This window comes from Talpa occidentalis, unplaced genomic scaffold, assembly GCF_014898055.3.
Source record: "Talpa occidentalis isolate TD23 unplaced genomic scaffold, MPIMG_talOcc4v2.1 talOcc4.17, whole genome shotgun sequence".
Taxonomy (NCBI): Eukaryota; Metazoa; Chordata; class Mammalia; order Eulipotyphla; family Talpidae; genus Talpa; species Talpa occidentalis.
This window is the reverse complement of record NW_023601754.1, coordinates 51,820,469-51,848,090: the sequence shown is the minus strand read 5'-3', so window position 1 is coordinate 51,848,090 and position 27,622 is coordinate 51,820,469. Positions and strand designations below refer to the sequence as shown.

At 73.6% G+C, this 27,622-nt stretch overlaps 2 protein-coding genes across 4 annotated transcripts in view; one reads left to right on the top strand and one right to left on the bottom strand.

The window, feature by feature from the left end:
* The first annotated feature begins 1,029 nt into the window (after positions 1-1,029).
* On the top strand, positions 1,030-17,163 carry MOB2 (MOB kinase activator 2). The gene is made up of 5 exons (XM_037517384.2): positions 1,030-1,097; positions 12,866-13,026; positions 13,404-13,497; positions 16,423-16,547; positions 16,828-17,163. Exons 1-5 carry the CDS (start codon positions 1,081-1,083, stop codon positions 17,127-17,129), a joined length of 699 nt encoding a protein of 232 aa, XP_037373281.1. The 5' UTR covers positions 1,030-1,080; the 3' UTR covers positions 17,130-17,163.
* Positions 17,164-21,254: 4,091 nt separating this feature from the next.
* BRSK2 (BR serine/threonine kinase 2) overlaps positions 21,255-27,622 on the bottom strand; it is a 29,832-nt gene continuing 23,464 nt past the window's right edge. The window contains exons 16-20 of one of the 3 annotated variants that reach the window (XM_037517391.1): positions 26,232-26,355; positions 25,127-25,307; positions 24,971-25,060; positions 22,815-22,862; positions 21,255-21,363 (exon numbers count right to left, since the gene is read on the bottom strand). In XM_037517391.1, coding sequence (XP_037373288.1) covers positions 21,344-21,363; positions 22,815-22,862; positions 24,971-25,060; positions 25,127-25,307; positions 26,232-26,355 — 463 coding nt within the window. In that variant the 3' untranslated portion in view covers positions 21,255-21,343. Of the gene's footprint in view, positions 21,364-21,566; positions 21,782-22,814; positions 22,863-24,970; positions 25,061-25,126; positions 25,308-26,231; positions 26,356-27,622 lie in introns of those variants that run through there. The other 2 variants (XM_037517389.1, XM_037517390.1) reach the window with 2 other exon arrangements.

Here is a 27,622-nt window from a genome sequence, read left to right as displayed (position 1 = left end):
GAGACGCGGCAGCACCCCCTCCCCTTCTGGAAAGGAGGTCTGGGGCTGGTGCTCTTAGTGCAGGCGGGTGGCCGTGCCGTTTTGCTCTCCACCTTCTTTGGGTGTCTGAGCCCCCTTCCCGAGGCCCGCAGCGCTCCTCGCCCGGCGGGCATCCCCGGGGCGCCCAGGCCCGGGCCTCCCGTGGGCAGCACCCGCTCCCTCTGGACGGCACCGCCGGGCCCACGACCCCGCCGGCCAGGCCGGCCCCAGCGTGAGCGCGGGGCCCTGTCCTGCCCCGGCCCGGCCGGAGTCCTGGGGCGAGGGGTCCACGCAGAAGGGGGTCCACGCTCTCCAGCCGGGACCCCCGAGGGGGCAGCTCTGTGGGGTGCAGCCCCGCCCTGCCGCTGCTCCCCGCTCTCCCACGGCCCCGCGAAGCAGCAGCCCGGGGCCCCTTCCGAGGTGCCCACTGCGGGGGGCCGACCCCCGCCGCCGCCGTCCCGCCTCCCCTGCCCGGGCCGGGCTCCGCAGGCCGCTCGGGCTCCGGCTCGGCGGGGCTGGGCGGCGGGAGGCCGCGTGACCAGGCTCGCGGCAGCCCCCCAGCTCTGCGGGCCTCGCGGCGAGCCGCCCGGCACCGGCCCGCAAGTCCCTCTCTCCGCGACGGCCATGGGGGCCCCGCCGACGGCCGCGGCTGCTCGCGGAGCCCCGAGCGTGGGGAGCCGGCGGGCGGCGCGCGGGGCGGGCGGCGCGCGGGGGCCGGGCTGCCTCCCGGCGCGGGGTCAGGGTGGGCGCGGGCAGCCGGGCGGGCGGACGGGGCGGCGGGAGGGGCGGCCGGCCGGGCGCCGGGACCGTCCGGGAGGCAGGGCCAGCCGCGTGCGGGGGCGCGGGCCGGGGCCGCGGCGGGAGGGCGCGGGCGGGCGCGGCGCAGGCGCGGGCGGCGGGACTACACTTCCCGGCGGGCAGCGCGGCGCGGCGCGGCGCGGCGTCACTTCCGGCGGCGCGCGTGCGGGAGAGTGCGGGCGCGTGTTTACTTCCGGCCGCCGCCGCCGCGGGCCAGCGCCGAGGGCCGAGCGAGTCGCGGCGGGCGGCGGGCCCCGCGCAGCCATGGACTGGCTCATGGGGTGAGCGGGCCGGGGCCGGGGCCGGGGCGGGGGCCGGGGCGGACGGGGCGGGCCGGGCGGGCGGGTGCGGGCCCCGCCGGGCGTGGGCGGGGGCGGGTCTGGGCCGGGCCGGGCCGGGCGCTGGCCCAGCCGGACGGGGCCGGGGCGCGGCGCGGGGCCGGCTTCGGGCCGGGCGCGCGGGGAGGGCCAGAGCGCGCCGCACCTGGGCCGGCGCCGGGGCGGGGCCCGCGGGCGGCGCGGGCGGCGCGGGCGGCGGGACGGAAGCGCGAGGCCCGGCCGGCGAGCGCCTGTCCCGTGCGGCGTCCGCGCCGGGCGCCGAGGCCGGGGCAGGGCGGCGACCCGCGCCGGCTCTGGGGGGCGGCCCTCCCCGGCCGGGCGCGTGGTGCCGGCCCCTGCGGGGGGAGCGGGCACGGAGGCCCCGGGAGCGTCCGGGGACCCGCCGGCCGTGGGGCCGGGCGGGGTGCCCCGGGGAGCCGGGCGGCCGGCGCTGGCCGGAGGGGGTGGGGTCCGGCGCAGCGAGCAGGACAGCCGCGGGGAGGCCAGAGACCTGCCCAGGAGGCGGGGTGGGTGGTGACTGGGGGCGCGGGGCACTGCCGGGGGCTGGGAGGGCGCCCCGGCCCCCCTCCTGCTGCCCTGGCGCCTGTGGGGTGCTCGGGCAGGGCTGGGCGCTGGGGAGGTGGCTCGGGACCAGGCTGACCCCGCGCGGGCGTCGGGAGAAGTCTGCCGCGGCCTGGGAAGGGGCTCCGGGAGGGAAGCGCGGGGAGTGGGCCCCGGGGTGTCCACGAGTGGGGGCCGGCCTGCGGGGGCGGTGCGGGCGCCGCGGCCTTTTCCACTGCCCAGGCGCCGTCTTGTGCACCAGCCCCCATCCTCCTGCGGATGCCCGGTCTGACCGCAGCTGGCTGGGGGGGCCCCTTCCAGAGGCCCTCAAGAGACTGGTCTCCGGTGCCCCAGCCTGGCCGCAGCCCGCACTGGGGCTGGGGGCGCCCTGTGCTGGCGGCTGGGGGCCGTGCCCAAGGAGGACCCTCCTGTGGACCCCGGCCCAGGTGGTGCTCCAGGGCTGCCTTCAGGCGCTCTGGGGATGGTGTGGGAGGCCCCCGCTGCCCGAGTTGTGAAGCATGGGGGGTGCCCTGTCCTCAGCCCTGCTCCCCGAGGAGACGCACCCCACTACTGCTTCCACCGCCTGACCCCAGGCTGAGCCTAGAGGGGTGAGGAAGCCACGGGCTGGTCCCCCAGACTTCAGCCGACCCCTGCCCAGCCCCGGCGCTTGGCGGTGGCCTCCCCCGCTACTTTTCAAGGGACGTGCCGCGTTCGCTCCTTTCAGGTGCCGGTCTGGGGTGGCCGCACGCCGCACCCCATCTCTCAGGGCTCCTGTCTGGGGCCGGCTCTGTGTGGAGCTGGGGCTCCAGGTCATGCCTTAGCTGTGCTGGGCCAGGGCGGCTTCGGGGCGGCTGCTGCGGCCTTTCCAGCCGGGCCGGGTTCTTGCGCCTCAGTGGCCTGGCCATCCCCTGGCCGGACATGGTGCCGCTGCCGGAGGCGCTGACCCCCGAGGCCAAGCCAGACTCTCCATCGCATCCCATCCGGCCCGCGAGCGTCTGGTGTCTTCGAGCAAACCTTGTCTTGTCCCTTGCGGACCCTGAGACAAAAGTGCCAGGGCGCCTGGCTGCCCTGGTCCCCACCCCCACCCTCAACCCCACCCCCACCCTGCGGGGCGCAGGCTGGGGCCCTGGCCTGCCTGCTCCCCAGGCCGTGGAGTCGGCGCACTGCCCCCCTTGGGCTTCCTCCTCGGCGCTTCTGCTGGGCGAGGGCCTGGGCTGTGCATGTGGGGAGTGGCGGGGGCACGGCTGTTCTCTCGCCTGGGCCTGGCCGGGCTTCGTTGTGGGTAGCCGAGGCCGTGCTGGGGTGCAGACCTCTCTCCCCAGCTTCCTGGAGGTGTGACTGGCCGGCCGTAAAGCCGGCTTGTGTCCAGGGCACAACTGGGTCATTTTTGCTGAAGTGACAGGGTGTGTGGCCACCACCCCAGAAGGAGCTGCGCCCACTAGTCCCCGCAGCCTCGGCCGCCTCCGCCCGCCTCCTGGCTGGGCTGCGCTGGTGCTGGCCGCCGGGCTCGCCGCGCACTGGCCTCTGCCTCTCCTCACTGGGCGCTTCACACGTCCGCGCTGCTGCTCGCGCCCTTGCCCTGTGCTGCCGGGGCTGCCCATTCAGCCCTGGAGGTCGCGCCCCTGTGGGGGGGCGCCAGGCCAGGCTGGGGAGGCCACCGCTGCTCTCCCAGCCGGTGGAGGCCACAGCCTGGCTGGGGGGCCCCGGGACCCAGCGAGCAGGGCCAGGGTGGGCAGGCTGAGTCTGGGAGGGCGGCTAGAAGTTTCCAAGCGGGCGGAGCACCCCGCTCCTTGGCCCCCGGGAGCTGTGACCACAGGGAGCCTTCCAGGCACCGCGACCCCTGCCTGGACTGGCCTGGGGTGGCCTTCAGACCCCCTCCCAGTGCACCGCGGCCGCGGAGCCCCTGTCCACAACCCCGGGCGCCCGGCGGGCACGTGCTGTCCCGTCCGCAGGAGCCGGGTAGCGGGGGCCGTCCTGCTGGCAGGGGGCCGGACGCAGACCTGCCCGAGGGGTGCACAGAGCCCCGGGGAGGGGCCAGCGAGTGTCGCTGCCCCTGCTGCCCACCCAGCTCTCCTGCGGCCGGCAGCACTGCGGTGGGGGTGGGGCTGGGGGCCACTCAGCGGGAGCCCCGTCGACCTCGCTGCCCCAGCCCTCCCGCCGCTGTTCTGGGGGATCAGGGCCAGGAACACCCAGCCCACCCTCGTTTTTTGTGCTGGAAGTGAGCGCCTGCGCCCGGGGGCCGGGCTGGCGTGGTCTCTGCCCCACGCTGCTCAAGTGCGGGCCTTGCCTGGCTGTGTTTGCTTTTCCTTCCGCACAGGATCTCCACGGCCCGCCCAGCAGCCCCCCGGCCCAGTGGCTCCGGGAGCCGGGACAATGGAAACCACACCCACAGCTGGCTGTGTCTGGGGGTGTCAGGCCGGGCATGTCGGAAGAGGCTTTGGGCTCCCTGCGCTCCACCTTCCCTGCTCCTGGGCTCTGGGGGAGGCGGTGAAGGAGCAGGATGGAAGCACCCCCGGCCCTGCGGGCAGCGCCTCACACCCTTGCGCAGGGGGCGCGCGCAGAGTGGCGGGGCGGCCTGCTCTGTGGGGCCTTGTGCGTGGGGCCCCTTGGCGGCCTGAGGGCAGGGAGTCCCACAGGGGCTTCTGCGCCCGTGGACACAGGCGGTGTGCGGCTGAGTCGGGCAGCGCACCCACAGCTCGTGGGGCCGCGCTCCCGCCGGGGGTCTCTGGCTTGGGGACCGGCCTGTGGGTGTGGGGGGCTGACTGGCGGAAACACCACCAAGGCCCTCGGTGGCCACGGCCTTGGGGTTGAAGAGCACCAGGCGGGAGTGGCTGGACCCAGGTCAGCCCAGCTCCCACTCCCGGGAGGCACCTGGCGGGGCAGGAGGCCGTGTGCCCTGGGTGCCACCCGGAGGGCTTTGGCCTCAGCTGCTGGCCTGAAGCTGCTGAGGCCAGTGGCGTGCATGCGTGCCCTGAGCCGGTCCCTGCTCCCCGTGGGGGCACCTGGCCTGGGCCTTCTGGATCCTGCGGTGGGGACGCAGGCACCCTTTGGTCACCAGTCCACGCGCTTGTTCCATGAAGGGGCCCTTTCATCTCCCCGGCTGACCGCCCCCCCAGGGCTTGGGGGAAGCTTTGCTGTCACCAAGGGGGGTTGGCCAGCTGGGGCCACCCCGGGGCTCCCTGGAGAGCAGGTGGCTGTGCTTGGGCCTGGCGGGCCGCTGGTCGAGGCTGACTTTCCAGGGGCCCGTTGGCCTGCCCGCTTGCTCCCCGGGCCGTGGGGACATGGCTGAGCCGCGCCGGGAAGGTCCCGGAAGGCGGTCATTCTGCTCACCAAGCCGCTCCTGAGCCGGAAGCTTCCAAAACAAGTCTGCCTCGGGCGGCGCCTCTCTTGCTGTCCCCTGACGGGGGTGCTGGGGCCGCACACCCCCAGTGCACAGCTGCCTGCTGCAGCCAGGCTGGGGGAGCGGAGGCGGGGCCGCTCGGGTTGGGTTTCAGCACCACCCCCCCTCGGTTAGTGCGGCGCCCCCGGGAGGGGATGGGGTGAGGCTTCACGGAGGCACCCCAGGGCAGGGACTTGCCTTCACGGCCCCTTCCAGCTGCCTTGCTCCCTGCTCGGGCTCTGCAGCAGGCCCTTAGGTGATGAGCTGGACCCCACGGGCCTCCCACGGGCGCAGGCCAGCTGGGCACTGGGGCAGAGAGAAGGGGCCTGGGCGCCCGTGGGCCAGGAAGACCCTGCGCGGCGAGCGGGTGCTCGGGGCGTCGTCAGCCCTGGACACGCCCGTCTGCGGCTCTGCAGCTTCCGCGGTGTCGCTGGCTGCGGCGACCACTTCCTGCAGCCCGTCCCTGGCCCGGCAGCGGCACCTCAGGGGCAGGCGGGCGGACCCGCAGTGGGCTAGCGCGGCCTGGAGGTGGGGCCCTGGGTGCTGCAGGCCCTGGGGAGCACACCCTGCCCGCCCCGGGAGTGTGGGCCCCGCGGCTGCAGCCAGCGGCTGGCGGGGACCCGGTCGGGTGCGCGTCACCAGACGCCACGGCAGACGCGCCCGCTCCCCGCTCCGGAGCCCCTGTGCCACGCCTGGGGCGCGGCGGCCGTGGGCGCGGAAGGGCCTGGTGCGGTGCCCGGTCCCCCGGGATGCCCATCCGGCCTGTCTCTGCTGCCGCGGGAGGGGCGGGGCCTGCTCCTCGGGTTCCCGGGGCCGGCGGGGCGGGGGCGCAGGGAGCGCGGCTGTGGGGTCGCCCTCAGCGAGGAGGTGCTGCTGCTGGTTTCCGGGGCCAGCCCTGGCGCCTTCGGGCTGGCTCCCTGTGCTCTGTTCTCTGTGGCCCTGGCCGTGGCCCCGGGGGGACAGAGCCTGCTCCTCTGGCGCCGTCCGCGCGTTCCTGCCGCCGACCCCACGTGGGGCTCTCGGGGGAACTGGGCCGGGACCTCTTCTCCGCCATAGGGACCTGCGAGCTGCAGGTGGGGCTGCCCCCGGCCCGGCGTCCGGGAGGCCTGTGGGCTTCTGGCCAGGCCTCACACCCGGGCGCTCCCCGCGCAGCCCCAGGCCGGGAGGCGGGGCGGTGGCCCGGGCAGGGGAGCCGCGGGCTGGCTGTCTGTTGGCACCCGGCCCCACCCTGCTGGGGTCCGCGGGGGTGGGAGCAGGCCCCTCCCCATTGGCAGGAGGCTGGCCCCGCGGACCTGCTCCTGGGGGGCGGGGGGAGCCCGGGCAGTTGACGCTGCGCCGGTGCCCCTCTCCCGTGTCCGGGTCCCGGGCCCGCCGCCGCCGCTGGCCTCTGGCACAGGGAGCCGCGCTGCGTTCTGCGCGCACGGGTCGCTGTGGGGCCGGCGGCACCTGCCCAGAGCTGGGCGGTGGGCGGGTGCCCAGGCCAGGACTCGGTGCTGCCCACCACGGAGCCTGGCGCCCCGGCTCCCGTGCGTCTTGGTGCCTCTGGGGAAGGGGCCGGCCCTGCCTGCTCCTCAGGAGCTCCCACGCGGGACTGCGCCTCCCCGTGCAGGCCAGGCCGCCCGGCCCCACCCGCGCAGTGGGCACGGGGTCCGTCCAGCAGAGGCCGCCGCTGGCCACGCGGCGCAGCGATGCCGTCTGGGGCAGGGGTCGCTGCCAGGTGCGCCCGTCACCCTCATCAGCAGCCTGGAGGGGCCGCCCTGCTGCCTGGCCCTCACCCAAGTGGCCGCGAGCCCCGGGCAGGCGCGGCTGGACCAGCTGCCCTTCTGCGGGGGCCGGGGGTGCTCTCACCTGCGCGCCTGCCCCGCCCCACCTGCTCCCGCTGTGAAAGGCCTTTGATGGCCTCGCTTGTCCTAGTGGAGAGGCTGTGTCTGCAGGCGGCCCGTCCACAAGGCCCCTGCCTTTTCAGCGCCTCTCCCCGTGTCCACGGGGCTGTGCCCGAGCAGGGTGCGTGTGTGCCCGGGCCCCATCCGCGCCGGGCAGAGGGGGCTGTGCAGGCGGCCGTGGCTAGTTCTGGGTCAGGAGCCCGGGGCCAGATCTGTGGGGCCAATGGTGTCCACTAGAGGCCGTGGGCCAGGACCCAGCGACACCGTGGCCTTGGACAGCGGCCCAGGGTTGGCTCTCAGGCATGACTTCCTGGTGATGAGTTGGCACTTGACGCTGGGGGTGCCGAGGCTGGAGGCAGGGGCTGCCCTGAGGTGCCAGGTGGAAGGCAGCACCCCGCCAGCAGAGGCCGCTCCTGGGAGGCGCCCGCTCCTGAGTCTGCCTGGGCTGGGTGGGCAGGACGCGGGCCGCCAACTGTCACAGCCCGGGAATGGGGGGAACTGGGCCCGAGGGCTGGAGGCTGGGTTGGGGAGCCCTGCTCACACCCCCACCCCCAGGCCAGCCTGGCGCCAGGCTCCCGGGGACAGAGCAGGAGAGGGACACTGGTGGAGGGGCTGGAGGTGGCAGGTTGGCAGACCGGGCTGGCGGCCAGGGGTCCAGGGCCGCCAGGGACCTCAGCACGGCTTCGAGGGGCCGGAGCCAGAGCTCTCCTGTCCCAGAGCTGCACCCTCCGTGGGGCGCTCTCCCGCTTGCGTCTGAGGCGAGGCGCACCCGGCCTTGTTTCTAGAAGGTGCATGGAGGTGGAGGGGGTGCCCTGAAACCCCTTGTTCTGCCGGGTGTGGTTCTGGACCTGAGGCCCTGCAGGACAGGTGGCTCAGCCCCCACTTAGAGCTGCTGGGGCGCGGCAGAGCGGGGCTGGTGTGGGGTCTTCAGACACTTGGGCGGGGACATGGCAGCAAGAGGCAGGCGGGCCCCGTGCCCCTCTGGGGCGGAGGACACAGGCAGGTGCGGGTTCTGAGGCCAGACTGGCACGTGGGCCGGGGGAGTGAGTCACTTGGGGCCTTGGAGACCCTTGAGAGCCCTCGCCAGAGGCGCCGAGGACACAGCCGGACAGGGAGGGCCCCGAGGCTCCAGGCGGAGGGGGCTTGGGCCGGGGGGCTGTTAGAAAACTCGGCGGCCCGAGTCCAGGCGGGAATGGGGTGAGGCCAGGCACCCGCCGCCCCGTGGCGTGTCCCTGAGGTCACGCTCTGAGGTGATTTTGATCCCCATTCCCTCGTCTGCTTCCCGGCGCCCGTCTCACCGGGCTGGCAGGAGCCCCGGGCGCGCTCAGCACACACTGAGGCCTTCTGGGGGCGCGGGGCTTCCCGCTCCACCCCGCAGGGAGCTCCCCCCAGGCAGCTCCCGCCCCCTTCCGAGGGGGACTGCAGCGTCCGGGGAGCGGCCCGGGGAGCCTGGGGTCCCACGGGCTTGCCTCGCAGTGGGCCCCGCCCCGCCGGCTGCCGCAGGGCGCCGCTCCTCCCGTGGGCTCCTGTCCCTCCTGCAGACTGGCCGCAGCTCGGTCCCGAGCCGAGCTTTCCGCAGCTGGGCGGGCGGCGCGCTGCCCTTTCTGGGCCATCTGGGCTCAGCGCCTGCCCAGCTCAGCCGAGGCCAGGGAGTGAAGGGACGGGTGTCCCCGTCCCCAGACGGCCTCCCGGCAAGTCGCCGCTGCCCCGGTGGTGGCCGGCCGAGGGGGCGGGGCGCTGGCTGTGGCTGGCGCGGCTCGAGGGCCTCGGTGGGCGCCCAGCCCCTGCCCTGCACCGCGGTCCGCCTGCTCGTGCCCTGGGGCCCACTCAAGCTCAGGCTTTCGGGGACCCCGTGGTGCCGCAGTCGGGCACCCGGAGCCCAGTGTGGCCAGCGGGGCGCCCCCAGCCCACGCCTGGCCCTCATGGTCGCACTCCCCTCCCTCTGGCTTCGCTTCGGGGATCCTCGCTTCTGGTCCGCTTTCGAGTCTTCTGAGCGCTTCCAGGTCGTAGGAAACTTAAGTTCTGAGGTTTCCGGCCTTGACCCGGGGTCGGGCTCCCCCCCGTGCCACGTGCTGCGGCGGAGGGTCAGCAGCCACGTGCTTCTCGCTCCCCCCGACTTCCCCTCGTTCCCTGGGGGTGGGGGCCGCTGCTGCCCCCGTGTCCCTGCAGGGTGGCGGAGTCACTCCTGTCTGCCGGGAGGGCCAGGCTGGCTGCTGGGCCCAGGCAGGGGTGTGGCACGAGGTCCCTGGGCACCTGCCGGCTCCATGTGGGCCCAGCAACCACCGGGGCCCGCCCCCTGCCGAGTTGTGCGCATCCGAGCCCGAGCTGGCGGGCAGACCGCTCTGCCCCGGTCCCGTGGGCAGCCAGCCCGGCGGGGCGTCCCAGCAGTGCAGCCAGAGGCCTTGCCCTGTGGCCTGTGCCTTTGGCGTGGCCGCTGCACAGAATTGGGTTAAACTCGAGGAAGTGAAAGGTCAGGGGGCTGCAGGAACCTTGTGGGGGCGGGGCGGGGCCACGCTGGTGGGACCCCGATGACCCGCGCCGCCCCTGCGCTCAGAACCCAGGCCACCTGGCCAGGGGCGTCCTCCCGCGGCACCCCGTGCTGCCCATGTGCGCGCTGGGTCGAGAAGGGGCCCTCACCCTCTCCCTGCCCCCCGCCTTTCTGTGGAGCCTGCCGCCTGCCCGGCACCCACCCCAGCGCCTCAGCAGCCGGGCTCCCCGAGCCCACGCCACAGTGTCGGGGTGCAGCCGGGACCCTGTCGGCCGCTGCCCTGTCCGGGCAGGGGTCAGTCGAGGGGAGGGCGTTGGCCCGGGTGACGGCCCCTTCCCAGGGCTGGAGCCATGTCTGTCCCCACCCAGGCCGCCTCCCCAGGCAGCACCCCGCCCTGCCCCGCCCTGGCGGCGCCACTCTGGAAAGGCCATTGAGACACTCCCCCCCCGCCGGCCTCCCTGCTGCTCCCCTGCGGCTGCCCAGGGAGGGAGGAGGGGCGCCCGCCAGTGCCCACGGCCCTCCCGGGCTGCACAGCCCCGTCATGCTTGGAGCCCACGGCAGCTTCCCCGCTGACCGAGTGCGGCTCGGCCGGCCCCCCAAAGCTGGACTCAGCTGCAAAATGGCGCTTCAGGCAGTCGGCAGAGTCCTCGGGTGAGGGGCTGCCTGGCGGACGCGCGCAGCCTCTGCCACAGAAGCCGGCGGGTGGAGGGCTGGCACGGTCTGCAGCCAGCCCGGGGTCGCCGTGCGGGGCCTCTGCTGCCATGGAGCCTCGGGGCCCAGCCAGGGACCTGGTTGGAGTGTGGTCTCCCCTGAACCCGGCGCTGGCTGCTGCTGCAGGGGAGGGCGCCCCGGGCCAGGAAGGGACACGGGGCCTGGTGGGTATCTCGGGACCACGGGAGTCCTGTGCACGGCCCCCGAGTCTGCTGGCCAGGTGCCCCCCCCCCCCCCGCCTGCTCGAGACCCCGGAAGCCACCCCCTGCAGGGGTGTGCCTGCAGAGCCGGCTCCGGCGTCACCTCCCCCATTCCTGCCCCCGCGGCCTCTCGGGGCGCGCTCAGGATAGGGTGCTGGCCTGCCTTGCTCCGGGCGCTCTCGGAGCTGCGGGGCCTGGGGCTGGGTGCTGGCGGGAGACCTCTGGGGTCTTGCGCGGAGGACGGTGCGCTCTTTGGGTGAACGATGTCGTGCTCGTCTGCCGGGGCCAGGCCAGCGAGCGTCCTGCTCGTCCAGGCCTGTCTCTCCCTCTAGGCCAGCATGTGGGTCGGGGTGGGGGCACCTGAGTCCTGCCACCTGTGGTCACCTGCTGTGCACGGGGGCGGGGCCTCGCTGTGACCTCCCCGGGCCCTGCCCAGCACACCTGCCCCCCGCCGAGGGCCCTCCCTGTCTGGGCTGCAGGGCGAGGGGTGAGAGGAGGGTGTGGGCACCACGCAGAGCCACCCCCCCCCCGGGCCGGCCGCCTCCTCTCAGCCTCACTGTCCAGGAGCAGAACCCACAACTGGCTCGTGGCCCCGGGGCGTGAGCCCGGCCGCGGTGGGGTCTCCAGAGAAGAGAAGAGCCAGGGAAGAGCCAGGGAAGAGACCCCAGCTACGTGGCCGCCGGCGGGACCCTGCTTGTGACAGTGACCAGGCGCCGGCACCCAGGGAGCTGTGTGCGTGCCCCACGCCCAGCGGGTGGTGACGGGGTGTGAGTGGGGTCCTGGCCCAGGCCCTTGGAGGCCGCTGGGGAGCGGCAGGCCGGGGCCTTCCTGCAGCGCCTGGCTCTGCCGGGCTCGCGCTGGGACCTGGATCTGTGGGGAAGTGGGCGGGGCAGGGAGGGAGGGCCCAGGCCTCTGAGGCCAGGCTTGGCCCGGTGGCTCTGCGTGTGGCCATGTGGGTGGTGCCCGGCACTCAGATGCTGCGGGGCAGCCGGAGTGGAGGCGGGCACGGGGCTCAGACCTCGGGCAAGCCCTCCCCGTCTGATGGGGTGGCGTGTGCCTCACTAGCCGAGACCTGGTGTCTGGAGGGCAGGCTGGGGGGGAGGAGCTGGTGTCTTCCTGGCCCGGTCAGGTCTTCCCCCACCCGCTGGGCACAGCCTGTTGGGTGCAGCCCGAGGCCGTGTGCGCCTCGCCTTTTAAGGCGAAGATCTGCGGGGGCACCCTGGGGAAACTTTTCCTGGCATTGGGGAGCATTTTTCTTTCCTCTCTCTCTTAAATAACCACTGGCAGCTTTTCAGAACAGAAGGACGACAGGGCAGGGTTGGGGCAGTCAGGTTGCTGAGGCCTGCTCCACCCCCGCCTGGCCCACGGGCTGGAGGAGGGGCCGTACAGGGGGGTAAGTAAGGCCGGGGGACCCCTCCCTGCCCCATAGCAGGCCCCGCGCGCGTCCTGAGGCCACCTGGGCAGCGCCAGGCCCCACTGGCGGCTCCTCCAGCCCCCACAGGCACCCGCGGCCGCCATGCACACACGCCCTCCCCCCCACCTGTGCCCCCAGGCCTGGAGGCTCCAAAAGAGGCTTATACGAGGTGCCCGGCCTGCCCTGACCCTTGTGGCCCCCGAGGCAGGCCTGTCCTCAGCAGGGGCTCAGGCGGCGGCCCTGGGCCCTTGTGCACGGCCGTCTCGTTACCACCCGAGGCTTCCTGGCCCGCGCCGGGCCGCAGACGTCTGTGGGCTTCTTTGCGCTGCGTGGAGAACCGTTGGCGTGAGAGCCGGGCTCAGGCCGCTGCTGCTGGGTCCTCCTTCCAGCCCCCGCCCGGCCCTCCGGAACCCAGGCTGCACCGCAGAGGCAGCCTCCACCCCGCTCCGGCACCGCTCCGGGAGGGACACCTCCAGCTGGGCCGCAGGCGGGGCAGAGCCCTCTGGGACCCTCCCTCGTCCCTGTGGGCTGGTTCTGGGACGCGTGTACCCCAGCCCCAGGGGGGCCCGCCCCGGGGGGCCCTCAGCGCCAGAGCTCAGGCTGGGCGTTTCGTGGCTGAGTCCGCGCTGTTCGGACAAAGCAAAGACGTTTCCTGTGCGCGCAGCCGCGGCGTGGGGGGCGTCTGCGGACAGGGCTGTTCTCCTGCGCCAGCCGGTCTCAGTGGGGGGCGGCCGTCGCCCCGGCTCACGCCTGCTCGGGACGGGCGTCGGGGGCGGCCAGCGCGCTGAGCTAAATGGCCGCCGGGCTGTGGGCGCTCAGCTGGGCGGCGGGCGGGCCGTCCGCTCGGGGTACCTGGTGGGGCGGGCCTGGCTCCAGGCCCCAGGACGGGGCGAGGGTGCTGAGCAGACCCGGACGGCGGCGGGGCCTTCATCCCCACGGAGCTGCCCGCCGAGGCCACTGCGCCCCGGCGGGGCTGGACGGCCCGCCCCCGCCCCCAGCTTCGGGCCCGTGGCGGCAGCCGGCCGCGGGAGGAGGGCGGGTGGGCGCAGGCCGCCGTCCCCTCGCCCGGCCCGAGCTGAACCGGCCCCTCCGGCAGGAAGTCTAAGGCGAAGCCCAACGGGAAGAAGCCCGCGGCGGAGGAGAAGAAGCTGTACCTGGAGCCCGAGTACACCCAGTCCCGCATCTCCGACTTCGCCTTCCGGGAGCTGGTGGTGCTGCCGCGCGAGATCGACCTCAACGAGTGGCTGGCCAGCAACAGTGCGTGGGGCGGCGGGCGCGGGGCGGGCGGGGTGGCCGGCGGGGCGGCCCCACAGCTGGCAGTGGGGGGCGGACGGCCGTGAGGCGCTGGCCCGGGGACTCGGCAGGGCGCGGGCGCTCCCCTGGAGAGCGGTGGCGGGCGCGGGAGGGGCCTTCCGTGGGGGCTGGGAGCTCAGGGAGCCCGGCCCCGCGGTGGCGGGGTGGGGGGGGGGGTGCCGGTCCCCTCCTGGGACGTGAGGGCAGGCGTCCAGGCCGCGCCCCCGAGTGGGCAGAGCCACGGCCCTGCTCCCCACGGCACCCACACCAGCTGCCGGGCCGGACACGGGGCCGCCTCTGCGGGCGCGCAGGCTCACTCCAGGCCTCCTCTCCGCTGGCAGCCACCACGTTCTTCCACCACGTCAACCTGCAGTACAGCACGGTCTCCGAGTTCTGCACGGGGGAGGCCTGCCAGACCATGGCCGTGGGCAACACGTGAGTCACCCCTGCTCCCGCAGTCGCCGTCCCCGGGCCTGGAGCCAGGAGCCTGCCGGGGGCCGGCGGGCGTGTTCCAGAGGGGTGCCGAGCGGTCTCCTGAGCCGGCAGGCGGCTGTGCTGACGTGCGGTCGGGCAGGGGCGCGTCCCAGAGCCACGAGGCGCCCTGTCTCCCGGCCCTGGTGAGCTGCCCGCGGGCGCCGAGGCCACAGCGCCGTAGCAGGACGCTGCCGTCAAGGGTCTGCCGGGCCCAGGCGGGCTCTGCTTGGGCGGGCCGTCTGCTCTCCTGAGAGGGCCCGGCCTCCACACGGGCAACGGCAGAGCGGCTGCAGCGACGCCCAGGCACGGACCCTGCTTGAGGCTGGCCCCCGGGGCAGTGCCGGCGGCAGCCGCTCACCACTCGCTGCCTGCGGAGCGCATGCGCCCAGCACGCCACAGGAGGCTCAGCTGGCGGGCGGTGTGGGCACCAGCTCCGGTGAACTGGGCAGGACATGGGCGTGGGGTGGAGCGGCCTCCATGGGCAGAGCTGGGTGAGGTGCCGCACGCGAGCACGGGCACGCTGGGAGGACGTGGCTGTCGCACACCCAGTGGCGTATCGGGTGGCCGTGGGGTCCGAGGGTGCAGCACTGGGGTGGGTGGGCTCGGGGCACCGAAAAGGAGGCCGGAGAGAGGACCCGTGGGCGTGAAGGGAGGTGGACACACGGGCACACAGACAGGCCCAGGCAGAGCGGCGCGGAGAGCCAGCGTGGACACAGCAGGACAGGGGTCCCCAGGTGGCTCGTGTGGAGACGGTGCCTGGGCAGCTGCACGGAGCCACAGAGGCACCCGGTGGCGCCCCGCTCACCGGCTGGCAGGAGGGGCGCACCCACAGCGGACTGCACGGCGAGGCAGACGCCTGGGCAGACGGCACCTGGAGCACCCAGCCCAGCCCCCTGTCCCAGCGCCCTCTCCAGCGGCGGGCGCTGGGCGGGGAGGCAGCAGAGTGCGGAGCCCGCCCGCCCTCTGGCACCGCACGCAGCCCCTCGCCAGGGGAGCGGAGTCAGTGACAGCTCCTGCGCCCCTCCCGCCCGAGGGGACACCTCAAAGCCGCTAGAAGGTGCTCCGGGGTGAACTCGGTGAAAGTGAGGGGCCCCTGCCTCGCGGGAGGCAGCTGACCGCGGCGGGGCCTTGGGGAGAGCGGGCGCTTATTTTGGAAGAAGAAAGATCTCGAAATAACTTCAGCTTCCATCTTTAAACAGAAAACGAGCAAAATCCAAATTGCGCAGGAGAGGCAGGAGCAGCCATCGCTGCCCTGACTTCTGGAAACGGTAGTGCTGTAGGGCAGCCGTGGGCGCCAAACTGTTGTAGAGCAGCCCCGATGCAAAACGGGTGCCTGACTGGGTCCTCACCCGCGCTTAGAAGGACTTACCCACGCTCCACTGCAGGCGCACGCGAAGGTTCATAAAGGTTTATTCACCAGGGCAGGGGAAATGAGGAATGCACAGCTCGGGGAGAAAAGCGGGAGACAACGTTTTAAGTGCGTCCTGCCCGATCCGCCGATCAGGAATCCCAAATGGCACCTGAGAGCTGCCGCGAGCCAGGAGCCGTGAAGCCAGGAGGCGAGCGATCCCGAGCCCCCCAAGGCCCACGTGTTTGGTTTTTATACCCAGCCTGGCTGCTTCACTCCACCCTCAGGTCCCAGGCACCTCCCTTTGGTGGTGACGGGATGTGTCTCTCCCAGTGTCCTGATGGCTTTGGTCTGGAGTGGGGGTGGGGTCCACAAAGCCTGCGTGGGATTAGCTCGGGACATCCCTTCCCCCTAACAGGAGGAGGGTCCGTGGCGGCCACAGCCGGCTCCTTGGTCTGTGGCCGTGGCGAGGCCGACAAAGGTAGGGGCGCGCAGGCGCGGGGCCCGCCGCAGGGCGCACGGGCAGCGGGTGGCTCCACAGACACAAGTCCTACGCGGGGATGCAGGGCCGTGTCCTGGCGGGCGGGCACGGGGTGAGGGGCGAAGGCCACGTGTGAGAGAGACGCGCGGGTGCGCTCACGGCGGTCAGGGACAGGCCCCGGCTCAGCAGCGAGCGCCTCGGCGTGACAGCGTGACCACGCTGCACTGCCCTGCCCTCGCAGCACGCCCAGACCCCAGCCGCCGGGCGCCAGGTGAGCTGAGGGCGGCTTGGGGCAGAGACGGGCCCTGGTGCCCGCTAGGCGGGGCTGGTGCTGGAGCCTAGCAGGCCCTCGCCCCGAAGCCGCTTGGCCTTTCTCGTGGCTGGGTCAGGCCGTCCGTGAGGAAAGGGGTCTCCGTGTCCCGACCACAGGCCTGGCGGGCTGTCTGGAGCCGGCGGGGCCCTGAGCCCTGGCACTGGGGAGCTCGGGGAGCCAGCAGGGCCTGTTCCTGGGTCGGGTCTGCGGCCTGTGCCCTTAGCCGCGTGAGGGTTGGGGCCAGCAGAGGGGCATCTGCGCGTCGCCTGGAGCCAGTGTCGGCCAGGGCAGAGGCGGGGGCGCAGTCACAGATGCAGGTCCAGCCCTGGGGCCCACGGGGTGGCCAGGCTACCTGGTCCCCTGTGGGGCCAGCAGACACCCGCAGTGAGGTCAGGGAGGCCCTGGCCACCATCCCCAGGCTGGCTGCCCGGGGGGTGCTTGGGTTGGGCACCGGGGCCAGGTTTATCCAGAGGCCACTGTGCTCCCCCGGCCTGTTGGGGTGGGGGCTTCAGTCAAGAAGCTGTCGGTGGCCTTGAGAGCAGACCACCTGCCCTGCAGCGGGTGCCCAATGTCCCTGTGGCGGCACAGGCGCTCCAGGGCAGGGTCTGTGTGGGCGCCGTCCTGACCAGCCGCAGACCTCCCCGGCAGCAGCTGCGGGTCTCTGGGGGCTCCCGGAGGGGCTGCACACGTGAGCCGGGGCTGGTGTGGGCCCCCATGGTGCTGACGGCCGCGCTGATCCCACAGACAGTACTACTGGTATGACGAGCGGGGGAAGAAGGTCAAGTGCACTGCCCCCCAGTACGTCGACTTCGTCATGAGCTCCGTGCAGAAGCTGGTGACCGACGAGGACGTGTTCCCCACAAAATACGGTACGTGCGCGGCTCGGCCGGCGGCCAGCACGGAGGCACCTCTCCCGGGGCGTGCAGCCGGCTGGCTCTGAGGCGGCACAGTGGGCCCTGGGGCGTCAGGTGCCCCAGGATGGCACCTGGCCAGCCGCTCTGTGGCCTCTCTGGAACTCACAGCCCCAAGGCCCAGTCTGCTTGGGACAGCGCGTGGCGGGGCAGCAGCCGGTGGCTCCCGTGGAGACCCCGGCGGGGTGGGGGCGCGCGGGGCGGGGCGGGGCAGGCCCGCTGACCCTCCGTCCCACAGGCCGCGAGTTCCCCAACTCCTTCGAGGCCCTGGTGAAGCGCATCTGCAGGTACCTGTTCCACGTGCTGGCGCACATCTACTCCGCGCACTTCAAGGAGACGCTGGCGCTGGAGCTGCACCCGCACCTCAACACCCTCTACGTGCACTTCATCCTCTTCGCCAGGGAGTTCAGCCTGCTCGACCCCAAAGAGACCGCCGTCATGGACGACCTCACGGAGGCGCTGTGCCGGGGCGGGGGCCGTGCCGGGGACGGGACGGGGGGCGGGGGCGCGGGGGCACAGAACCACGTGAAGGAGAGGTGAGCCCGGCCGGCGTGCGCGTGCAGAGACGGTGCGGCGGTGCTGGTGGGCGCCTGTGGGCGCGCGTGCCGGGCACCTGGGAGGGAGGTCTCGCGGGCTCACAGCCGGCGGACCGGGGCGGCCCCCGCGGGCCTGTGTGCCGGGTGCGCTCATCAGGAAGACCCTCGGGCTGGTTCCTTCGCTCCACAAGCGTTTCTGCGCCTGAGCGCGGAGTCCCCTTCTGGGGTTTCTGCCCCCCCCCCCCCTGCACAGCCCGCCCGGCCCTGGGGGGGAGGCCGCTGAGAGGCGGCTTCCTCGGGGGGCTCGGGCCGCAGGCTTGTTCCCGCTTTCTCGTTCTGTCTCGGGTGGGGATGACCGGGGCCCTCCATCTCTCCCGGGCCTCGGCCCAGCCGGCTCTGGCGGTTGGCAGCTCAGGACGGGCGGGCGCGGGGGGAGGCCGGGGGTGGGGGGTGCGCATGGCTCCGTCCCGGGAGGGCCCGCGGGCGCGGCGGGCTCAGGTGGGCCTGGGTGGGGTGTGCGTGCTCGGCTCCCTGTCCAGCCCCAATAAAGAGCGTCTCTCAGGTCAGCCTGCGTGTGGTCTGCCGCGTGACCCGTGAGGGCCCAGGGCGGTAGGAGAAGGGGCCTCGCAGGGCCCCCCAGGTGGGCATTCCTGGGGCCACCTTCATGCTGCGGCCTCGCCCCTGCTGGTGACCACCCTTCCTCCCACCCAGGCGCTGTCCCCTGGCAGCTGGGGACAAGCTGGGGTCCGACCTCTCAGCAGCCCCCTGCAGGTGCACGGGGCAGCGGCAACGCCCTAGGAGCTGGGCCAGCCCGCCCGCTGACCGGCACAGACTCCGCCATCACCTCGGGGTCCGGCACCCCCCACTGCAGGAAGGCTGGGGCTCCCGGGGCACGCGCCCTGGTCCCTGCCAGGTTTCGAGCCTAGGAAGCTGCAGCCCCCGTCGCCGGGCGTGTCCAGCCTGAGCCTCTCGCCTCATCCCGCTGCCCTGGCGTGAGAGCCTAGCACGGTGCCAGGAGTCCTCCGTGTGCGGCCTGGATGCCGGGCTCCCGCCCAGGGGCTGCAGCCAGAACCAGGCTCACGTGCGTAGGCGTGGCTGCGTAGGGCCTGAGCCCTGGAGCACGGGTGTGTGCCAGGGGCTCGTTCCGCGGGGCCCCAGGGCATCCCAGGAGGCGTCTAGGGCACACAGACTGGGAGGGTGCCATCCGGGCCTGGTCCCCAGGAGTCCATATGGAGAGGGGAGTGCCACAAGGACTGGCACCGGGCTGCCCACTGCCCTCTGTCCCAGCCCGGCCCTGATGCACCCGGGACTGTCCTGCACTGGGGCGGGGCCTCCGCTGGGCCCGGCGCACTCGGGGATCCCAGCCTGCCCCAAGTGCTGGTCCACCCGGGGGGGCTCTGTCCTGCAGGCAGAATGGCGCGCTCTCCCCAGCCAAGGCGGGGGTGCAAGAGGGTGCTTCCCTGGAAGCCAGAGGGCGGGCCGAGCTGTGCCTTTGGGAGCCTGTGGCGCGTGGGGCGAGCTCCTGAGAAGGGGAGCGGGTGGGGGCCAGGCCTGGGGGCTGACACCCTCACCTCATCAAAGCCAAAGCCAGAGGGTCTTCTGGGAAGGCCTGTTCGGTTGGGGGTGGGGGGAGATTTGGGGTTGGCCCTGGCGCTCATCAGTGGACCATGGGGGGCCAGGGAGGGGCGAGGGTGTGAGCTGCCCGGGGTCTGGGCCCCTGGACGCCAACCGCGCCCACAACTGCTCAGGTGCGGGGGTGGGCGGTGCAGGCGCGGCCCTGCCGGGCGGGGCTCTCCAAAAATGGGCTCCTGGGGGGCCGGAGGCCGAAGGAGGGAGACGGCCCTGGAGACTCGGGACGGGCCGTGCCCCCACCCACGCGCGGTTCGGCGAGACCGGAGCCGCGGCAGGTCGGTGCTGCCACGCCATGGCGCTTGCCGGGCCGCAAGGATGCGCCAGCCGCGGTGACTCAGTCTGGGAGGCGCTTGACCCGCGTGTGGCGCACAGGGCGTCCCCTGACCTGCCGAGCCCTGCCCTCCCCTGCCGCCGCCCCCACGGGGCTCTGCCGCTGCACTGCCAGCTCTGCCCGCTGCACACTCGCACGAGAGGGACAGGCCACTGGACTGGGTCTGCAGGGCTGAGGACGGGGGGCCAGGCAGCACCCTCGCTGGGCAGGCAGCCGGACCCGGGCCTCAGGACGCCCTGCGTGGGGACGGTGCCGCTCTGGACCCCGCGGGGGGCCCTCCGCTGCACCCGCAAGGCCTCGGCAGGCTCCGTGTGGCTGCGGTGCTCCCCGGGACCCCAGGCTGGTGCAGCACGCACCCACGTGCTTGAGGCCGAGGGTCAGGCCCAGGCCAGGCTTGACCCTGCTGGGCCCCCCGGGTCGTCCGTTGCCTGAGCAGCCCCTGAGCTTGGGCTTCCCGGCAGTGGTGAGGCCGCCTCACGCCCGCCTGCCCGGTCCCCAGCCGGGAGCCGCCCGGCGCCGGAGGGGGCCGGAGTGCGGGGCGGGCGGGGCTGTGTCCTGCCGCCGCAGGCCGCGCAGGCAGGTCTGTGTAGCTGCTCGTCCAGCAACGCAGGTGCACGGGGCAAGAAATGTCCTCCCGGCCAGCCGGCGGGACCCCGGGGCAGCGGGGCGTTCCTTCCCGCCGCCTCGACTTCAAGCCGAGGTTAACCTGGAGCCTCAGCCTCTTGGGGTCCCTCTGGCACCACCACCTCCCCCAAAGGCGCAGGCTGTGGGGGGCTGGGCAGGGCAGGGCGAGCAGTGCCAGGCCAGCGGGCTGCTTCCCGTGCGGGCTCCACAGGCCCCTCCAGCGATGCCCCGGGGGCGGTCACTGCGTGGCTGTGGTGCCCAGAGGCCGCCGGCGGGCAGGGTGAGCACAGCCGGGCCACCCCTCTATGCAAGAGCCGCCCATAGCCACTGGGGGCTGCCGGGCGGCCAGGCCCCAGCATCCAGCCTCTCGCCCCTGCACAGGCCCCCGCGCAGACGGCCGGGGCCCCGGGAGAGGCCTCCCGCACCCCGCCGGGCCCGTCCTCTTCAGCGGGGCAGAGGCGGCGCCGTGGGGGCGAGAGGCGCCCCGGGCCCCCCCAGGGGACGGACACTTGCAGAGACGGGCGCCGCGTCTTTGCTGAAGGAGTTTATTGTTGGGAAGTCGCTGGCTCACAGTCACCTGGAGGGTACACGGGCGGGCAGTCCACTCCCCGGCCCCGCAGGCCCCCGCGGCGGGGGAGGCCGGGAGGTATTGCTTTCGGGCCCTCCGGCGGGCCTGCGGGGGCCGGGGGCTGCGGGGCGGGGGGCGCGAGAGCAGAGGCATGCAGTCCGGGCCGGCCCGGGGGGCGCCGCAGAAGCTGGAGGGGCTGGAGCCTGCCGTGTCGGCCGCCAGCCGCTTCCTGTCCTTGTTTTGCTTTTTTTTTAAAAACTTTTTTGTCATTTTAATAAAAAAACCCTGCCGGCCTGTGTGCGCTGGGGCCGGCGGGGCCTTCCTCCTGCCGCCGCCCCGGGCAGCCCGGCCAGGACCAGCCGCCCGCCTGGGCCCAGGGCCGCTCCTCGCCCTCGGGACCGCAGGGCCGAGCCGGGGCCGGGACAGGCCTCGAGCCCCGCGCGCCGCCCCGCCCACACCTTTCCAAAAACCACCAGGAAAAAAGTTTATAAAAATATCTCGCAGGAATTCTTTAAAGTTTACAGTAGTTTGCGCCGACCGGCTGCCCCGCCGCCCACACCTCACGCCCCGTCCTCAGGGCGCCTCCGCCCAGGCCCTCCCCGCCCGAGCCCAGGCCAGCCGGGCGCTGCCGCCGGCCCGGCCCGGACGGAGAAGCAGAGGGGCTCGGCGGACGGCGAATAAATAACACTGATCTCGGCCAGCCGGACGGCGCTGCGCCTCCGGGCCTGTGTCCGCGGCCGGCAAGGAACGCCAGGCCCCAGGGTGCGCGGCCGCGGCGACGCGGGTGGGGTGCGGGTTGGGGTGGCGGGCAGCGGCGCCCGGCGCTTCGGGGGAGGGCGCCGGGGAGAGGCCCTCGCCCCGCTTCGCCGCCGCGGCCCGCCGGGACGCCGGTCACTGCGAGTCTGGTCGCCGGGCGGGAGGGCCGGCCCATCGCGGCCAGGCAGGTGGACGCGGCGGGCCTCCCGCAGGCAGCAGCAGCAGCGAGGGCGGGTCCACGGCAGCTGCCTTCGGTCAGCCGGTGTCCGGCGCGGAGCACGGAGGACGGCCTCGTGGAGGTGACATGTTAACTTTTCGGGATAATTCCTGGTGCGGATGGAAACAGTGACGCCGTCAGAGACAGGCAGGGGCAGAGGCAGCGAGAGAGCGGGCGCGGGCAGGCCCAGCGAGCGGCGACCCGCGGCCCCCGCCGTCCCCCGGGCTTCGCACAGTCTAGGCGGACGGACGGGCACGGCCCGGGGTCCAGGGCGCGGGCGGCGAGGGGGCCTTGGGGCCGCCGGGCTATGTGTCTAAGGCTGCTCGCGGGGGGCGGCGGGCAGCCCCGTCTCGGCCGTGTCCTCGCCCGCTGGGTACTCGGCAGCCCGGCCAGGGCCCGCGGCCGTGCCGTCACCGAGGGGGCCCTGGGCACTCCGCTTGGGCGTGCTGGGGGCCTGGGCCGCCTGCCCGTTCTTCTCGTCTGAAAAAAGTTGTTTAATTACGTCAAAGAAGTTACTCAATGGGCTGCCTGGGGACACAGAAGACAAGAGAGAGAAAAACAGAAACGGGAGAAGAGGGAGGGAAGGAGAGAGAACAGACAAACCGATGAACGAACGAAGGGCCTGGGCGAGGAGCGGCCCAGCGCGGGGCCGGGGGCGGGCGGGCAGCAAGCGGGCGGGCGCGGGGGGCCCTGCCCGGGCCGGCGGGGGGGCTGGCGGCGGCCGGGCCCCTCCCTCCACCAGGCCGGCCCTCCCTCCACCTGTGCCCAGCCAAGCGGGCACCGTCTCGCCGCCCCCTTCAGCCCATGGCCTTGCCGGCCGGGATCCCACTCGGGACCGGCGGGGGCAGGAGGCCAGGCGTGGACGCGGAGGGCGGCTGGTGCCGGGCCAAGGCCCCGGGGCTGCCCCGGCCGGGGCGCAGCAGCTGCCTGCCGCGCTTCTCCCGGGAAGTGGGGGCTCCGCGTGGACAGAGGGCAGCAGCAGACAGACAGATGGACAGATGGGTGGACAGGCATGGAGGGTGGGGTGTGGGAGGGCGGGGGGCAGGCGGCCAGAGAGGAGGCCCCAGGCCCAGAGTGGACGTCCTGAGGGCAGGAGGGAGGGCAGAAAGGGATGGGCACCCCACCGGGGCCTGCGTCCCCTGCCTAGGTGCCCGGGGGGGCCTCAGCTCCACTCCCTAACCGAGCCCAGAGTGCGTGTGGCCCTCGCTGCTGGGGCAGCAGTAGGCGGCCCTCGGCCTCGAGGGGAGGGGCCCCTCCCCCGCCCGTGGACAGAGGGCCTGAAGCCGGCCCCTGCCCAGGGACGGGGCCCCTGCCAGGGCGCACGGGGACCCTCCCCTGCTCTAGCCTGGGGGTCATTCCCTGGCCTGCCCCATGCAAGAGCCGGACCTGCAGCTGCCCTGGGGGGCGCACAGCGGAGCGTGGCGGGTGCGCGGGCGTATCTGGACCCCGGCGTGCCCAGGGACCCCAGGACAGCCCCGGAGCAGCGAGGCAGCTGCCAGGCGTGGCCGCGGGGCGCGCGGTGGACAGGCTGGGGGGCCCCGGGAGCGTGAGGGGTTCTTACCACATTTGGAAAGCCTCCCCGTCATCATTTCCATACAGTTAGTGGTGTCTGGAGCACAGAACGGAGAGAGGAGGGGGAGACGCGTGAAAAGATGCTCTGGGCCCGCGGAGTCGGCGCTGCCCGCAGGGAGGGGCCAGGGTGCCGGGGGCGGGGCCGGGTGGGCGGGGCCTGTGGGCGGGCGGCGGGCGGGGCTTGGTGGGGCAGCGCCTGGGGGCGGGGCGGGGCTCGAGTGGGCGGGGCTCGGCTGAGGGTGGGGCCTCGGTGGGCGGGGCCTGGCCGAGGGCGGGGCCTCGGCGGGCGGGGCTCGTGCTGGGCGCGGAGCCTGGGGTGCGGGCTGGGGGGGCCGGGGTGGGCGGGGTTTGGCGGAGGGTGGGGCCTCGGCGGGCGGGGCTCGGTGCAGACATGGAGGGGGGCATGTCCTGGGCAGTGGCGGCCCTCAGAGCAGCCAGACGCTGAGGTGTGGGCAGGGCCCTGCCCTGGGTGCCTGGGCCTGCCCGTCCCCCCGCCCTGCCAGGGGTCGGGGGCATCTGGAGCTGAGTCCAGGGCTGCGCCCGTGGGCTGTGCTGGGCTCCCTGGCCCGCTGCTGTGCTATGCCCAGGCGCAGTGCAGCCCGCTTGCTCCTTGGTGGTGTCCACACCCCTCCCTGGCCCTCTCCCACCCTCTGCTGTGCCTGGGCACCGAGTGTGGCCCTGGGCCTGGGGTCCCTCGAGGTCCTCACTGCCTGTACAAGGGGGGATGTGCCCTTCGGCCACCCCGCCCTGGGGCGGGCGGGGGCCCTACTGGGGTGGTGGGTGGGGTCCCCTAAGTGACCCTGGGACTGTGCTCTGGACAGGTGTGTCCAGCGGGAAGGGAGTATGTTGGGAAAGGCTGGCGCACAGGGCCCGCAGGAGGCACTGGGGCAGGGCGGGGCAGGGGGCTTGGGGCTTGCAAAGAGCACCTGGTCTCCAGGGACAGGGGCCAGCAGGTCCCTGGGGAGGGCGTGCGCCTAGCACGCTGCTGTGTCCTGACCCAGCAAGGGGTCACGGGGCAGGGGCAGGCGGCTGCAGTGACGCCTCCGAGTGGCACGGCAGTCAAGGGCACAGCCCACGGCGGGGGGCGGTTCAGGGGCTGAGTGGTCCTCTCCGCACCTAAGCCCTGGCCTCTTCCTCCGCCACCCCAAGGCAGGTCCCTCCCAAGCCCGCTTCCCTGACCGCACTGCCCCGAGAGGAGGAGCCTTCAGGACTCGGCCCTGCTGCCCCTGCCAGCCTGGGAGTGGCCTGCGGTGGGGCTGGGCCAGCATCGGGGGTGACCAGGCATGTGGGGGCGGGGGAGACAGACGATGGAATGAGGATGGCAGGGACGGGACGAGTGGGCAGGTCTGGCCTGCAGGCCCCCACACAGAAGCACAGAAAGTGACCCCAGCAGGCTGGGGAAGGGCCCATGGAGGCCCCGGTCTGAGAGGTGGGCTGGGTGGACGCCGGCTCAGGCCTCAGGGCCACCCGCCTCACAGCTGACAGGCGTGTTCATGCCCTGCCGCAGCCCCGGCCACAGGTCCCTTCTCCTGAGTGCCCGCCTTAGCCCAGACGGGGGTCCCCGCTTTGGCAGACCTCAGGCCAGCCGTTCCTAGGCCATCACTGCTGGGCGGGTGGTGGGCAGCCCAGCAGGCCTTAGGCTCGCGCCCTCTGGGTGCTATGGGGCACAGTGGCGGGCGGCAGCCTCCCAGCAGGACCTCGGCCCTGCTGTCCCAGAGCCTGCTCTTGCTGGGCCGGGGCCAGGCCACCCCGTGTCCAGCTGCTCGGCCTGGGTACGGGGCCCACGAGGCCCGTCCAGGGCCGGGGACGCCGCTGCGTGTGAGCGGGCACTGGGTGCCCTCCTCAGGCCGGGCTGCTCACACCGGAGGACCTGCCCGCAGCCGCCTCCCGCCCAGCGGCGGGCCGGACACCTTACCTGCCAGCATCAGAGGCTACTCTCGTAGCTGGTGGCCACCTTCTGGCCCTGAAGCCCAGCGCCCCAGCTTAGTCCTGGCGCTGGCGGGGGGTGTTCTACAGTGGACAAGAGGCGCCTTTCAGTGCGGGGTGCTGGGCCCTACCTCCCTGGGTGTGCGGAGACGGGGACCTGCTCCCGGGGCCAGGCGCACAGCTCAGGGCAGGGAGGGCGTCGCGCCGAGCCCGCCTCACCTGCCAAGTGCTGGGCGGAGGGCTGGCCGTGCGTGCTCAGCAGCTGGGTCTGGATGGTCTCCACCACCCTCTTGAAGCGCCGGCTGGGGCCTGGGGGAGACCAGAGATCAGGCGGAGCCCTGCGGCTCCCGGCCCCCGCCCTGCCCGGCGCCTCACCTGACAGCAGCGTGAAGGTGACCGAGTAGATGCCGTTCTCCTTCTGCGCCTCCCCGCCCTCCGTGTAGGTGATGTCCACCTGGAACTTGACTGGCTTCTGGAACACCGCTGGGCCCCCCGTGGCCTTGTACTCGGCCCTGAAGCTCGTCTGTGAGATGACGCTGTGGCCCAGGCTGGGGATCTGCGGGGGGAGGGGCCTGAGCCGGGGGTGGGGCCTGGGCTCCGTGGGGCGTGGACCCTAGAGGGAGCCTGAGCCTGGGGGGGCGGAGTCGGGGGGACCTGAGGGGGGTCCTGAGCCGGGTGGCTGAACGGAGGGGGGCGGCCAGCCCCCGGGGCTGTGAGCGCGCGGCCCTGCAGAGGAGTGGCCGCCGCGTGAGGGCAGACGTGGAGGGCGTGGGGAGCCAGGGCACCGCAGAGCGGTGGCAGCGGGACGGAGGGCAGCCTCTGCTGATGCCCAGAGCGCTGCTGTGGCCAAGGCCATGCGGCCAGCACCCTGCTGCCCCACTGGGGCCTGCAGAGGAGCCTCTGCGACTCCGGGTGCTGCAGCCACCAGGGCTGCTGTTCAGAGCCACCAGGGCCAGGTGGGTCAGCGGGCAGCCCCAGGACACGCCTGCCACTGAGGGGCATGAGTGCTGGCTGCATCCACGCACACGCGGAGGGGCCTGGGGTCCCCAGAGCAGGAGGAGGGGCCTGGGGCCAGGTGGGCCCGCGGGGGCGCAAGCCACAGTGGCCAGGTGGCTCTGTGGAGGTCATTCCCTCCACCCCACGATGGGCTTTGCTGGGCCTGGCTGAGGGGCCCCGTGTGAGCCGTGGCTGTAGCCTGGATGGTGGGGGCGCCGACCCCCACGGGGACCCCACGCCCTGCCGGTGAGGTCCGAGCTTGGGCAGCAGGGACACAGCTTCTCCCTCTGGAGGACGCTCAGGGCCGCGCGCGCCGTCGCCCAGAGCTCAGGGAGGAAAACGGAGCTCCCCGAGGCCCCGAGCAACCGGGGGGCCAGCAGCTCTGGGGCTCCCGGGACACCCAGACGGGCCCCTGGGGCGGCCCCGGTCTCAGGCCACCAGACCTGGCCAAGGCCGCTCCCACACGGCGGCCCCGGCTGCTCACCGACAGGAAGGCGTGCACGATGTCAGCCTTGATGGAGCTCAGCGGTTTGTCCTTGATGACCACAAAGATCTGCTCCTCCTTCTCCAGGCTGATGAAGTTCCCGAACCAGGACTTCTTGGCCAGCCTGGGAGGGGCGGGCGGGGCCGGTCAGGCGTGAAGGCCTGTGCGGAGCTGCCCAAAGGTGGGCCTGCCGCCCGCCAGGCCCCGGGCGCGTGGTGCTGACGCCGGCCCAGCCTCACTTCGAGTTTGGGGTGTTTCGGTGCAGCACTCGGAGGAGGCGGCGGGGGTGGGGGAGGCGTGGACGGGAGAGGACTGCCCTGGGCTCAGCACCACAGCCACCCAAGACCTGTGGCCCCAGCCGACCCCCGCCAAGACGGAGGCTCCGCAGGCCCTGGGGCTCAGCTGCTGGCCTCTCAGGGCGGGTGCACCCGCAGGGCCAGGCTGACTGCACCCTCCACTGGCCTCGCCTCACCCCACCCCATGTCCTGTCCTCCTGTCCCTTCCCCTGGGCCCGCCTCTGCGCCCCGCACTGCGACAGACCGACCTCTCCGTGGCTCTGCCCCGAGGCTCCTGGGCCCACGGCCTGGGGTGCCTGTGACAGGCTCCTGCCTCTGCCCCGGGGGCAACAGCTTGGAGTGTGGTGGCCACCCCAGGGCAGCGCCTGGCGTGCCCACACTGAGCTTCAGACAGCATGTCCACAGCAGGCAGCATGTGTGCCGGGAGCTGGCCGCAGCGGCCATGTCCAGCATCCAGGCCGGGGCCAGTCCAGTCCAGGTGAGGACACTGCGGCCCGGACACCTGGCTGCCACCCAGCAGCTCCCACAGGCTGACTCTGTGGTGGGGCCGGCGCTTTTCGGCTGCGTGGGCGGCCAGCCCTGTCCCTCCCACTTCCACCGTGGGCTCTTCCGTCTTCTGCTGCCGTGGCCATCTGAAGCCACGGCAGCCACCACCTTAGTCCCTCCCACTGCTGGCCAGAGTGCCCAGCACGGGACGACCGACCTGTTGCCCACACAGGGTTCGCTTCTCCTCCCTCGACAGAGCGCGAGGACCAGCGGCCCCGGCTCCGTGGACTCTGCCCCCGCAGACGGGGTCACCTGAAGGGATCAGGGCTCTGGAGGGCCAGGTGCGGTGGGCGGGCCGTGTCCAGCCCGCTGCAGCTCCAGGGGCCCGCTCGGGGCCTCCCGGGCCAGCCCTGCCCTGGCGGGAACCAGCCCAGGGCCTCGACCACGCAGGTCACCCGGGGCGGCTGCCACTGGGCAGCTCCCACTTCTCAGACAAATAGCCGCAGGCAGTCCCGGGCGCTCCCAACAGGCGGGCAACGAGCATGAAGGCCGTGCGGGGACCTGCGGCCCGGCTGACACCGCCCCCGCCTCGGCCAGGCCCTGCGAGGA